The 15391-nt window shown below is 41.7% G+C and overlaps 1 protein-coding gene across 1 annotated transcript in view; it reads left to right on the top strand.

The window, feature by feature from the left end:
• SNIP1 (Smad nuclear interacting protein 1) overlaps nucleotides 1-13326 on the top strand; it is a 52497-nt gene extending 39171 nt beyond the window's left edge. Inside the window, exon 4 of the mRNA XM_086956452.1 lies at nucleotides 11188-13326. Coding sequence (XP_086812578.1) covers nucleotides 11188-11476 — 289 coding nt within the window. The 3' untranslated portion in view covers nucleotides 11477-13326. The remainder of the gene's footprint in view (nucleotides 1-11187) is intronic.
• Nucleotides 13327-15391: the final 2065 nt, after the last annotated feature.

The following is a 15391-nucleotide window of genomic DNA, read 5'->3' on the forward strand; positions in this document are numbered from 1 at the left end:
AAAAGGAGAGGGCAAGTTCTTCCCTACCGGGTCACGTTGGGGCTCCACCGGAACTCATCGAATTGATAGTCTACAGTGTTTCTGGATGTTTCAGACTGAAGCTGGCGTCAGCATGAGAGCACCACCATCTCGTAGCTCCGTCGTGGCCATTCCGCAAGCAATCATGGCAGCCGCTCCCCACCGGAAGCCTGCGGGAGTCGGGGGGCCCCCAAGACTTTTGTAGAATCTTCAAGGCTGAGGGGACGCTTTCGAGAATGGTGCCCAAGCCCTAGCAGACAAGCGTCCGAGTTCCAAGGTGTCCCAGGGCCATTTTAGTGGACCAGGCCCAAATCCGAAGAGCCGGCCGCCATTTTAAGAGTCCTGTGGTAGCCGCCTATCGCTGCACCGCAAGAGTGGGCGCAATTCAACTAGATGGTGAGCGAGACGCTGTAGCCGCAAGAGCGGGCGGTAAACAGCTGAATGGCGGATGAGGCACAGTGCAGCAAAAGCGGGCGGAAAACCGCTGAATGGCAACTGAAACGGTAAAGGGGCGCCCCACTACAGCAGACGAGCCTCCACCTGGGGAGGCCCGTTCACGCCTGGAGTGCTATATATTTTTAATGTGACACATAATTGTGAAGACTTTGATGTACAAAAAGGCATCCCTGGAATCTTCCGCTTCAGGCTCGGTCCCACACACCCTCACAGTGAGAATCCCCTCCCCAATCACAATACAGGATCGTTATCAGATAGTAGGAACGCGTGTGGTGTGACGGATCTCATCGGGTGGGGGCCTTGATCTACTGTAACTCTTTTGAAGAGGGGTGATTCTTTACAGTTGAGGCCATAAACTACATCCGCAGGGCTAGGTGATAGCCTGGGACCGGCCTGGACAATCAGACACAAAGGAAGAGGAGTGTCAGAGGATGCGGTAGTGAATAGGGTGAAAGGGAGGTGTCGGGCGGGCACAGGGTGTGATTCTCAGGGAAGAGCAGCGCAGATGGGGGGAGGTTTATGGCCCATGCATAAGACAGAGCGGGGGTGACCAGTGCGTGGGGGAGATGCTTGCGAGGGTGGGGAGCCATGCTGAGGATCGGCGGCGTGCAGAGAGTGGGTCTGGTCAAGGCATCTAAAATGGCTGCCGTGCACGACAAAAGTGTGGCATTGGAAAAAAAGCAAGATGGCGCAGACCATGTTTATCAATACGGATTAATTTATAACAATTATTTTTAACAATATATTTACTCGCAGTGTCAAAATGGCGGGCTACACTTCCTGATTTCCTTCGAATCGTATGTTAACAGACGTCACGCAGCAAAAAAAAAAAACCGCTCATGCGCAGCCGCTGGAAGACAAGTATCAACATATATGAGCATCCTCAGCCACCCTCAGAAAACATAGGGGGTCAGGATACGTCTCCCGTACCCCCTTATACCCATTTCTCACATTGTTTTTCCTCCATCTTGTAATTTAATTAAAACGAAACACAAAATGGCGAATTCCCGTTTCGCTACCTGGTTCGCGAACCGGAAAGCGCTTCTACCGCAAAAAAACAATTTTTTTTTTATTTGCCCCACGGGACCCTTTAATAACCCCAACATCATTCCTAGGGGGTCAAGAAGGGTCTACCTTGCCCCCTTTCATTAAATTCCCCCTTCGTTTTTTTCTCCTTCTTGTCTCGATCCTACCGAGAGACAAGATGGCGGCCGCTCCGGACTGTTTAGAATGTTGACAGACACTGGAGAGCCAATCAGCTTCCCTTCGCTACACAAGAGGTGACATAAAAAAAGGGAAAAATGACTATAAGGGGGCAGGGTAGACCCCCTCCTGACCCCCTAGGTTTAATGTGGGGGCTAAAATAGGGTCCCGCGGGGCATTTTAAAAAAATATTTTTTTTCGATTTGCGCTGGGGGAGCGCCCGGTACGCGCACTGGGGAGCGAAGCACGGGGAAAATCCAGGACCTAAGGCCTTGCGACAGTTTTGCGCCGCCTGTGTGTCACTTTTTGTGACGCACCAGCGGTGTAAAAAAATACGCCTCGTTGCGCTATATTTAAAAAGTGACGCATCTAGGTAGATGGGTCACTTTTTAAAACCCTGCGCCACATTATACCTGCGTCAGGTATAATGTATGCAGAGGGGGCGTTCCCCCCCGCAAAAAGCTTTGTGATAGCGACGCAGTGAAATCTATGAGATTTCACTGCGTCACTTTTAGGATGCTGTTGCGTCAAAATCTTGCGCCTGCCTCACATCAGGTGTAAGACTGACGCAAGACCTTTCACATGGTGCTTTCCCCATGTGAAAGGACGCATTACTGGAGTTGCGTCACTTTTGTGACGCACTCCAGCAATGCGTCACTTTTGTGTTTACAGATACGTCAGAAATACTGACTTATCTGTAACTCCTTGCGACATGATTCGTCATACATTAAATATGACACATCTGGAATGTCGTAAGGAGTGCGCACAGAAAAGTGACGCATCGATGTTTTCACGCAGCGATGCGTCACTTTTCAGAAATGAGGCCTCCAGTTTATTCACTGCGTCACCTCTACTACCCTTTCTTGCGTCAATACGTCCCTTTTGCATACATTACACCCGACGTAGGAATAATGTGGCGCAGGGGTTTACAAAGTGACGTATTTACCTAGATACGCCACTTTGTAAATATGAATAAATAAGGTGCATTTTTTATTGGACTGATGCATCACAAAAAGTGATGCTTTGGTGGCGTTAAAGTGGCGCATGGCTTCATAAATGAGGCCTTCTGCCTTCAACTCCAGCAATGCATCTTTTCTTATCCTTCCACACCCCTGTTCCTTTTCAACATTTTCTTTGAATATCAACATTCCCCATATTCACTCTTCTTCTCCTTACTTTCTTTCCTAACACTCACCTTCTTTCAGTCCTCCTACTTCACTTCCTTTCTCCTCTCATACCTTTCTGTTCTTTCTTACTCATTTTCCTTTCCATTATCAATGCACTCTATTTCACTTACTCTTTTTCATTTTTTTAAGAATATAGCTCTTTGATGAGAATTGGAGGTAGTTCTGAAAATAACTTTTTGTTTTCTTCTTTTTTCTAAACAGGAACAAAAACAGGGAATGGAACTGCTCAACAGGAGCAAAAAAAAATAAAAAAATTAGGGGTGGGAAGGGCAGCGATGGTTTTCTAATGCTCGAACCATGAGCTGTACACTTTGTTCTCCAAAGGTAAGCAGTTGATTGCCGTATCTGCATCTGAGGGCACCATGGTTAAAAGCAGGTTGAATGTTCGGAACCAGCTCTTGTGATCTCCCCCTCCCAGAAGAAGTTGCTCCTCCGGTTGATGTAGAGGCCCCATCACTGGGAACCTCTTGTGCCAGAGCCCTGACACTTTCCCGGGCAAAATTCTGGGGGTGCTTCCTCTCCACATGTCGGATCATTGTGAAGTTTTCAAATGAGTATTTTTTTAAGGGGTTACCCCGTGACAGCACTTCTTTGCAGATCCTGCACTCCACTTTTGGAGCATTCACCTTTTTTTGGTTAGGTGGGATTTAAAAAAATGTCCAAATAAAATGTTCCTTAACCTTTCGTTGAGGAGGCTCTTCATTGATAAATTCAGGTTCTTCAACACTGCTGGATTCTCTGGCAGCCATGGTAAAACCAAGAAATATCCAGGAGCCAAAAGGCAGGTCTTGCAGTCACAAAAGTGAAAGAAGAAGTGAAGGAAATGGGTGGGGATGTAATTCTTTGTAAAAAAAAAACTGTTAGCAACCAATGAAAAGTGTTATTTTAAGGTCACATGACTTGACGCGCTGACGCTGCGCGCACCGGGGCGCGAACGTAGGCGCTTCCGGGGGCGCACATGCGGCGCGAACGTAGGCGCTTCCGGGGGCGCTTACGGTGCGCGCCGAAGTGACATCATCATAGTTTTACGGAAATGCATAATCATTTTCCTTATTAAAAAAAACTGCTTTTATTTGTATGGTACGAAATGTTTTACGTTATTATTAACTTTTCATTCATATTTTTTTCACGAACGAAAGTAGCGCTCTGGGTGCGCTTACCGGTGCGCTTACCGGCGAGCTTACCGGAGCGCGCACCCAGAGCGCCCCAGGAAAAAATATTAAAAAAACTCAAAAATTAATACTTACACAAAACAGCAGATTGCAAAAAAAAACATAGGTTAGAAACTCGATATAGAAAGGAATTGGCATTTAAAAAACCTATGAAATTCACTGAAAAAACCATAGGTTTCACACCAGTTATAGTTAGCTGGAAATTTTATTGACCTAAAACCATTGAAATTCCCACGTTACAGTTAGTTTGACTCGCTATAACTTGCGCGCCTGCAATGCACTGCTGATGACGTCACATATTACATCTCTCATGACATGGTCAGTGACATCACTCATGACATCACTGATGACACCATCCTTGTGACAGTGAGAGACCTCCTTTCAGTGTAATGTAAGCCTTGAAACACATATTCAAGAATAGTATTTAAAATTTTCAAAAATGTGGAGATACCCATACCAGTTACAGCAAACAATTCCGTAATTCCACCATCTATATACACATCCACTCATTCACAAACAGTTCTATATAGTCACTCATACATATACTCACTCATTATATGTAGTTATACACCTATACATCCTGTTACACTTCGACAGTCATCCAAAAGTTACTCATACACATATTCACACATGCAAAACAACTAATGAACATTTATTTATTTGCATATACAGCAATACATACACTACCACTTTACTTCTAAGAATACTTACACATACTTTCTTAAACAATCACTTATGTAAACACATACTAATTTAAACAGGAACTCTTATAATCTCTCACTCTCACATACTCACTTTTATAAATCAATACTCACATATACTAGATTAAAACATATGTTGTTACTGAAAAAGACAATAGTGAGACAGTCGTTTACTCACTAACATACACACTCATCCATACAGTCCTGTACATATGCTGTCTTCAAAACACATACAAACAGTGAGTCAGTCACCAACCCATACAGCCACTTATACACAAAGTGAAACACTGATACATACATTTCAATATATAAAAGTTACTTGCTAATAAATGTATTCACTAAGCTACACTTAATAAGGCAGTTAACCAATCAATTATTTTAAAAACAAACATCCATTTACACACTTATTTAACCATTTATTCTTCCATCGTACTTTACAAATACATATAAAAAAAATATTTTTCAGAAAGACACACATTCACTGGATGGTGTCATCAGTGATTTCATGAGTGATGTCACTAACCATGTCATGAGTGATGTAATATGTGACGTCATCAGCTGTGCATTTCAGGCGCACAAGTTATAGTGAGTCCAACTAACTATAACGTGGGAATTTCAATGGTTTTATGTCAATAAAATTTCCAGCTAACTATAACTGGTGTGAAACCTATGGTTTTTTCAGTGAATTTAATAGGTTTTTTAAATGCTAATTCCTAACTATAACTGGTGTGAAACCTATGGTTTTTTCAGTGAATATATATATATATATATATATATATATATATATATATATATATATATATATATGTGTGTGTGCATATTTATATATATATATATATGTGTGTGTGTATATATGTTTGTATATCCTCTTGCGTGCCCATGACGGCCCCCAGCTGTCATGAGTCACGGTGTGCGTGTGCGCACAACGACGGCCGGGGGCTGCCCAAGCCACATCCAGGATTTGAATGTCCCCGCACATTAGTGGAATTCGCGCCACAGCGAAGTGGATATATATGTATGTATGTGTGTGTGTGTATGTTTGTGTGTGTATACATACACGCACCCATACAAACACACTTACCCTATATATACGTACCATTTCATTGTAAGGGCATTGTGTGGTAAATACTATGCTGTAAAGGCGTTTTCCCAGAACGATGTAATGGCATTGCATCTTGGTCTACCAGAGGGATCTGATTTCACGCTTGAGAAAGAGGATACTGGCCACCTAGTAGTACTTTACAGTGTTTTAATGATCAAGGAGATTGGCGTCTCATTGTAATTTCCAGACGTTGCATTTGGTGTGGCCATATTGTTTCTTCTGTCCTGGCTAACAGTCCCTTTTGAACCAATGTTGGTGGTCGTCTGGGTACATGCATGGAATTTTAATTTCCTGCAAATGAGGCTGGACCATAACTGCTCCTTCAACATAGGTGGCAGTGGTTTGCATTTTAAATGTAAGAGAAAATAACCTGCTTCCTCTGAGTAGGTAAAAGTATTTGATGAATTGTCATTTTCTTGCGACCTTGCAGATACTAGAGAGGCTGGTTTTAGATAGGGCATCAACAAGTTCACATAACTTTTGCGAAATGTTCTTATTGGCTGAAAGTGTGTTAAATCCACGTAAGTAATCAGAATCCTTTGTCCGCTCACATTAGCCAAGGGCACAAACCAGTCTAAATTCAACAGTTTTTTGCAGCATTCACACTAATAGCTTAACGAATTACAGAAATTAAATGGTGGAGTAACTGGTAAGATATAACTGTTTACATCTTTAGCGTAAACACATTTTGAGGGTAATCTTTTTTTTTTTCTCCTTGTATGGCAATATCCTCTCCATGCAAGTTTGGTCCTTTTGTTCGCTAAACATGATCCCACAGTACAAAACCTATGTCTGCTTTAGGATTGAGTCGTCTCAAGGCTTTTATGCAAAGAACAGCAATAATGAAAAAACCTTTGGTGAAATTAATTCTGCATTTCTCCCATGCTATTTCAGCATCCACAGAGTCGTTCTGACTTTGGGTTGATCATTGATATGTGTTCTTGATCATTAAATGTCACACACTGTATTTGCACCTGGTATTTGGGCTGGTGTTTTAAAAGAAGACTTCATGGCAGAACAGCGGGCAAATCATTGAACACATATCAAAGTTGCTCCAACTACTCCCATGAAAACACAAAATGAGGTAAAAGTACACAACCAGGACCTGGATGCAAAACACAGCAAGGTGGGCTAAATGAAATGGTTATGAAGGAGAATTTAAAACAAAGGAATTTATCTAACAAAAGAAGTGCCCTAAAGCATATTGTGCACAAAGTAGGAAAAACATCCGGTAAAAGCTGGGAGCTGGAATTGATATCAGTTTTGGGTGGAAGGTGATGCAGAGGTCTGGCACAAATGTATCAATGAAAATGTCAGAAAGCACTCGTAAGTACGGTTAAATATAAATAGCAAGTAAATGAATAACCAGCAAGAAAAGCCAATAGACATTAGTGTTTAGGGCAGAATCAGCAGCATTACATATCTAGTACAAATGAATCTAAGCAAGTCTGTGCTATTAGTTAGGAAAGAGGTTACTTTTAGTATCCCTCAAAACAATTTGAGTCATTGTGTGATCACTGCAAGTGTATTGCACCTGGGAAATGTGAATTGGTATGTTTGCTCACGGAGTGAGATAGGCAAGTGTCACGTTGTACTTCAATGGTGCTTTTAGCCTGCATGTCTTATCTTGTGCTTCATTGTGTTTGGTGCAGACTGTATCTGACTTTGAACCTGCGCTCGACTGAATTAATTCAGTATGATCATTAAGGAATCAAGCCTTCTAAAAGTGCATGCCTAAAAAATAAAGCCTACTCCCATCTTTTGTTCCTATGAACCATCTTTGTCTTCTGGAAGTAATTAAACGTTTTTGACTTATTTCCTTCCTGATGCCCTGCACAGGTTACAAAGCCTTGTAAATGGCTCCTAGATGCTTATATTGTCACAGTGGGGTGAAGAGTAAGAGGGGGGGGCGGCTTATTCTAATGAGTTCTTATTTCATCATGTAGGTGGAGTTTGATCATTCTTCTGTCATTTTTTGTTTTTCTCCTGCCTGAATAGCATGGACGTAAAGATATCATGTTGTAGTCTTTCTCAAGGAATTCATTTTGGAAGCCCAGATTTTCACGTTTTTTAGATCAGTATATGCTTGTTAATTTGTTCCCTGTTAGTAGAAGGGGATTAGTGCATGACTGCTGCACATTAGTCGTCCAAGTAAAATCAGATTCTTCTTTCCATTAAGCTATCATTTGCATACTACAAAGTAAGACCTTAAAATACATGATGTTATTAGCCTGGGAGGGACTGTGCCTAGTATATCCTCAAATGTTTCCTTTCAGGGGTGTAGTTCTCATTGGGGCAGGAGGTGCCATAAAAACAGAGGTACGGGTTGTGAGGGGCCAGCTGCATCTCTGTTATGGTTGTCTTGTACAACCCAGCCAGTTGTGATTGGGAGCCCATTTCCTTGTTTGCATTAGGTGGCAGATCATCCATGTTCAGCACTTCAAGAGGTGGTAATGGAGGAGGGGTCTGTGTCGTAAGTTTACTGGTTGTTTTATTTAAATGTCTCTTCTTTATTCCTGCCAGTCTTTTTTTTCTTTCTAATGGCTATTCTCCTGGAGAACCGATGTTGCTCCTGCTTCCCCTTCCCTCATATATTTGTATTGCAATTGTACCTAACATATTTACAATGTAAGCAGAAATCAGAACAAGCATTTACAATGCAATGGTCTCAGCATTATTAAAGGTAGAGCTATTGGCATTGCACATGACTTTTTTAAAATCATAAATAAATGGCATTGTCATTTACATTGCCAATAGCTTAATCGTTAAATAAATGGCATTGTCATTTTCAAAGCCAATTACTTAATAGCTCGCAAATGCATGACCTATTGAATTTACACACCCAGAGCCACACACACACACACACAGACACACCCACACACAGAGCCGCAAGCACAGCCAGGGGGCAGGGGAGCAAGCACAGCCAGGGGGCAGGGGAGCAAGCACAGCCAGGGGGCAGGGGAGCAATGCACAGCCAGGGGCAGGGGAGCAATGCACAGCCAGGGGCAGGGGAGCAATACACACCCAGAGCCACATACACAGGAGAGCAAGCACAGCGAGGGGGGCAGGAGAGCAAGCACAGCAAGGGGGGCAGGAGAGCAAGCACAGCGAGGGGGCAGGAGAGCCAGGGGGTAGGGGAGCAAGCACAGCCAGGGGGCAGGGGGCAAGCCCAGCTAGGGGGCAGGAGACCCACCAGGGGGCAGGGGAGCAATACACACCCAGAGCCACATACACACCCAGAGCCACACACACACACACACCCAGGAGAGCAAGCACAGCCAGGGGGCAGGACAGCAAGCACAGCCAGGGGGCAGGAGAGCAAGCACAGCCATGTATTTATAATGAATTAAATACCCGCGGCTTGCCAGAACAGGATTACACCGTGGCCCGACTTTCGGGTGTGCGTAGATAGGTCTCTTCCTGTTTCAGCAGCTCTGCTCGGCTCTGTTTGTGGCCACATCTTTTTTACAAGGGGGAAGTGCAGACCCTGGGAGGGGGGTGGGTGGGCTACATTTACACCGAGGCATGCAGTGGGTGTCACCTCTGCCCATAGATTTCAGCCAGGCATGATTAAAGCACTCACACTACGACTGCATCATCTCAACGCCCAAAAGCATCCTGGACACGCGGTAAACGAGACGTCCAAGAAGCTTTGCACAGGATCACACAGGGCATTAATGAAATGAGCTGACAGTACAGTATCTCACAAGTGCTGCTCAAACACCCAGCATATACACAACTATGAACAGACTCTCGCTCGCACATACTCTTATACACGCACACCCCTCCATCACCTGGGCATAGTTTCTCACACACACCCAAAACCAATTTCTTGCGCTCATACCCTCACACGCACACTTTCTCTCAAACACACAGCCTCTCCCAGACGCAAGCCCCCTCTCTCGTAACCACGCAGTCTCATGCACAGTCTGGCCCCTCTCGCTCTCGCACATCCCACTCACACATGCACCCCCTCTCTCACACATACCCAATCTCACAAGTTGAAATAAGGTAAAAGGAGCGCCAAGTCGCGATACTAAAAGGTGGGAAGTTTAGCCGAGCCTAAAATGCAAATATCATCCAGTAAAGACATGTTTCTGAAAGTGGCGAAATAGTAAGCAAACGTTATTAAATTCCACTCACAACAATCTGCCTGCAATGAATCATGGAAGAAGAACATTTTTGTTAGTCAAGTGTACTCAATGTAAAAATAAATGCCACTGAAGTAACTCGTTCAACCATGCAGGCCAACAGGCGCCTAGGCAGCAGATAATCCTAACAGATTAGTTTCAAATAAATGCATAAAACACTATATATTCGGGTGCTGTGACAAAACAAAAACGGAGTTTAACAAACTGAAATGGCAATGAGCGGGGTGTTAGAGTGGAAAGAGGAGGCAGAATTAATGTTCCGTTTTAAGATTTTGAATTGGACAGCAGAAAAAAGGCTTTGTTTCTCACCGCTGAGACATAATTGAAGTGAACATCGATCAAACCTCTCATCCACAGCCCACGGTCTGCTCAGCACCTCATTCAAAACACTCCCGCTACAATCACAAGAAACAACAGCACAAACAGGGGGCAGTAACAGAGACCTACCTCATGTCGACGCTGCTCGATCTACAAAATGGCGGACACAAGCTCCGAGATTTTTCGGATTTGGGGGCGTGGTTTTGCTGCCCTGAGTGACAGACTACGTCACAGGGCTAAAGTATGCAAAAAATCACGCCCCCGAATCCGAAAAGGACTGGGCTTGTTTGGAGTGACGCATCTCTCCTCCAATGGCTGGCCTCCGTTTAGGAAGCCAGCCAATGGAGGAGAGACTGGGCGGGACCTACAGCGCTACTAAGACTCATTAAATCTCACGCCTAAGACTGCGCAAGCGCAGCCTTTTAGGCCTTCGACCTAAATAGGCACCCTGAGAAATGTTCAGCTACAAAACAATACCCTAGTTGGGTCTCCATTATTCTAATGCTGTGTACAAATCGAAGAGTGAGTTTGATTGTGGGGCTGCTCAAGACTGCACTAAAGTTGTTGATTGAGTGTTGATTATAAATCCATTTCTTTTGTTTAGAAATGTTATACGTGGTCTTTTCAGCTTTTACAGTCTGATTCCATTTGTAGAGTGCATTTTCCACATACAATGCTTAAACTCCTTCACAATGGTCTTTATTCAGCTTTGCTTATATTTGTCTTGTTCATGTGTCCTCAGTTCTTGAAAGTACACATTTCACCTTCTATCAGGAAAATGTTTTCAAGTATTTTAATGTCTACATGTTACCTGTAATCCAGTGTCTATTATACAGTAGTATATTGTCTCATAATCTGTACATTCTTTTTCTTTTCTAGGCTGGTTGAGTTTACCCGCGCTAATGGTCAAACTGGTCGCAGAGTGAGGCCATACATCATTGACCTTGGCTCTGGCAATGGCACATACCTGAACAACCAGAGGATTGAACCACAGCGTTACTATGAACTGAAAGAGAAAGATGTACTTAAATTTGGCTTCAGCAGCAGGGAATATGTTGTCTTGCATGAATCCTCTGATACGTCGGAGGTGGAAAAACATCCAAATGCAGATGATGATGATGAGGAGGATGAGGGCGTGGAGGAAAATGATATTGGTGAAGAAAAATAAAAGGTTTCGAACCTTTGAAATCAAAATTAGATGTTAGTCAATAAGCCTCAAGACATAAATTCCATTTATGGCCTTAATTGCTTCTCCCTGTTGATGTATTTTGGGGCATTTTCCCTTGAGTTTGGGAATGGTGAACATAGTTGAATTGTAGCAGTCTTTGTGTCAAACCAATGTAATGTTCCATTTTGGCAAAAAATATTTGTCCAAAGAAGAATGTGAGTTTAGGGTGTGGAAGGTTTTGGTTGACCCAGTCATTGCAAGTAGAAATCGTGAAGAGCAATACTCTGCAATGCAGCTGGACCCTATGTCAAAAATGCCTGCAATTCACTTGCAGAGCATCACCGTTTCTTAGATCTTCTCTGGAAGAGGGAGTTACAAATATCTCCACTAAACACTGTATCTTTTCTATAAGCTCTGCGGAAGGTTGAATTTTGAAACCTCTTTTGTAAAATTTAATTTTCGTGACTTGTCTCATTCTCTTTCAGCTTTTGGGGAACACAGAATTCAGGTGGTAACATATCTGTAGTAAATCAAAAAACAATCTAGAACATGTCATTGTTAACACTGTAAATGTTCTACCTTTATTTAATAATCTTCCCAGCAAAAAAATAGTTAATTTATATTTCACTGATTTTGCAAGCTGGAATTTAGGAACTCTTTCTAGTAGCTTTTTTTTCCTTTTGTAACATGGTTATTCCTGGATGAGACTCTAACTGCAGCATATGATATGTAAATAGAATCTCCCTATCAGATTTATTGTGAGAAACTTGTTAAAACAACTGCACATCATACACATTTTAGGCCAAAAGTCATAGGTCCAGATACACAATGAGACACTGGAAATTAAGCGTCAATGGCATCGGTTAGTTAAAAAAAAATAATTGCTGTTTAAATGTCCTGGGTAGGTAACTGTGTTGCTTTGTAATGCTCACCTGCATGCCACTGTCTTCATATTCACCTTTTCCTTGGTATCTAAGCCTAAATAAGAAAAAAATTAGTAAATGGAAAACATTTGTCTCTAATGAACTTCTAATGTTACCAGATATGTTTTTATGTGCTTTTGTGAGAGCATTTATTCGCCGGAGTGAAGGTGCAAGTTGACCAGTATAGTATTAAATGTGATTTACTTCAGGCTCTAATTGACTGCTGTACTGGAATCTTTTGCATAGTGATTGCAAGATTATGGAACATATTCCTTTTCACCTGTAGTAAGTAGAGCACTAACAAATTTGACCTGTATGTAGGTTAACTTATATATAGTTTTCTTTTGTATTCCATGGGTTCATGCTTTGCTTGCTCGACATGTCTAGTCATTTTACCAGGAAGAGTAGATTATACAATTGAATTGATCGGATTTACTTTATCTGATTGGTAAACATTTTGTTGTGTTATAGATGTAATGTATATGGCCCTAAACCATTTACCACATTGTAAGAGTTTTTGAATCTTTATTTTGTAGTGTGCAGTTAAACAGTTATTTCCTCACAGACAATATCAAGATGAACCCTGTAAATATAAATGTGTTTGCACATAAAAAATGTACATATAAAGATCAGAGCAGCTAAATGTTGGCCAAATAAATTAATAATGTTCGAAATGCTTATGTAATTATCGTACCTTTTTGTTTTTACAATTTGTAGTGTTGTATGCCACTGTACTTGCAATCGTTTTCCGTTCATAGGCCTACACTATTAAGAGAAAGAAATGCTTGTGTTCCTAGTGCCATGAATGAAAAATATTTATGTAAACTACATCCATACCTGTTTAAAAAAAAAGCAGTAAAACAAACATCTCTTGAGTACTGTACAATAGTTTTCAAATTAGTCCGAATAAATGTATTTTATTACCTATAAGAGACTTAGTTCTTTTTTGTCCATAATGAAGGGGGCACTGCTATAGACATCCTTGTGATGAATACTGACACTGGGCAAAGCAGTGTGCGAGGCTAGGCCTCAATTTCTTGCATGTAGTGTTCTATAAGCTCTCGGATGTTTTAATCGTTCTCTCCAAATGCCATTTTTTTTACTGAAGAATCGAAAGTGAGATAAGCCTATTGAACACGTAAACAAGACACAAGACCAAACAAGCATTGGTAAAGCCCACTGGTCTTGATTTAAAATATACAAAGACAGCCATGAAAAAAATCAGTTTTGGTACATTGTGGCCTGGCTTTCTTGCTTAGCCAGTGCTTAACAGTTTTAATTAAGTCATATATAAACACACACACACACATCTATATTTCACTCTGTTCCGGTTGCTACTTTGAAGTTGTGGTTGGGACCATGTTTCCATCGGAAATATTTTTTTGGTTTGCTTATAATCTTTGAGTCGTTTGACGAATCTTCACTTAACTTTGCACAAGAAAGGTTAAACAAACTCCGCTCCTCACGGGTGATCCGTCAAGCCGGGTCCGAAAAAGGGGAGTAGGTCCCACAACTTTTTTTCCAGTGCAATTTCCCTCTGGGAAACTGGTGAAATTCAGGGCAGCCTTTGTAGCATTGTCCAAAGTTGGCAGAAGGCTAGATCTTGATCCAGAAAGCATGCTTTTTGTGACTTGGTGTAAATCTGTCAGGGGTTTTTGAGAACTTCATGTTCAATATGTATGTGTGTGTATATGTATATGTGTATGTATATATATGTGTGTGTGTATATATGTGTATGTATGTGTGTATATATATATATATATATATATATATATATATATATATAGCAACGCGGTACTTTGAGTACCGCAAGCTCGAAACACACGTCCTGACTGGTTGGAGCGGTACTCCCTCAGAACTACTGTGTTACCTTAATAAGAAGAGCAAGTTGTGGCTACCGTTTTAGGAATCATTAACTCGGTACCTGTGCTGTACAACATCAATATAAGGAATAAGGGGGCTGGGTAGGGGTACCCAGACTCTCCGGGCCTGTGAGGGGAGGGTCAATGGGACGCTCCCTGTGGTCAAATAAAAAAATCTGCTATTCTACTTCGACCCTCAGCGACACACACTGCTTATGAGCTCACATATTACATCGCTCACTACATGTTCTATGATAGAATTGATAACATCAATGTGACATCTGAAATGACCTCATTTATCCCAGTACTGCATGGTTTGGGCGCGAGTTATAGTTACTTCAGTTAACTATTACAGGTGAATTTCAGCATTTTGCTTTGTTGTTTAAAACCACAATTTCACCCATCTATAACACCACTTCAACCATCTTCCATATAATAAATCCAATCGGTCACATCTTCAAATTATTTATTGTCTTGAGAACCTCTTGCTGTGCCCATTACCTGGCTAGGTAATTGTTAGACAAGAAAGCATTATTTTCAAGTGCTCACACTGACAAAATGAGGCATAAAAGCAATCTCGGTGCTTAATGTCCTTGCATAAAGACATGATATCCATTGGTAAAATCAAGAAGCTTTTAAATTATGGAGCTGTATAACCACATTCATATATCGCCAAGAGCTTGTACAGAGTGCAGAGCCAATAGAGTAGACTATTGATTGGCACAGTGAATTTTCCACAGTGGTACAATATATGTGGAATTAACTGTACCAATTTGGCATTGTACGCATTTACAAATGTGTGATTTATTTCATAGACCAACCTCTCATCTGGGTATAAATATGTCCTGAAGATTGAAATGTACAACCTCAACTACTTTCTCTTTACATAACCATGCTTATTATAGTAAATTGACATTATTAAATGTAAGCCCTTCACATAGGGTAGTATACTATTATATTCGATATCTGCTGTTTTTAAAATGTTTAAAAGAGTAAGAAACCCTTTGTTTTACAGCAGATCTTGCTATGTAACCAAGGGTCGGGCTGCAGACTAGGTGAAACAATATTGCGTTTTCATACAAGTGAGATTATGAAAAGTGCACGCAACAGAAACTAGTAATTTTCAGCTC

The sequence above is a fragment of the Lissotriton vulgaris genome, chromosome 2_1 (assembly GCF_964263255.1).
Source record: "Lissotriton vulgaris chromosome 2_1, aLisVul1.2, whole genome shotgun sequence".
Taxonomy (NCBI): Eukaryota; Metazoa; Chordata; class Amphibia; order Caudata; family Salamandridae; genus Lissotriton; species Lissotriton vulgaris.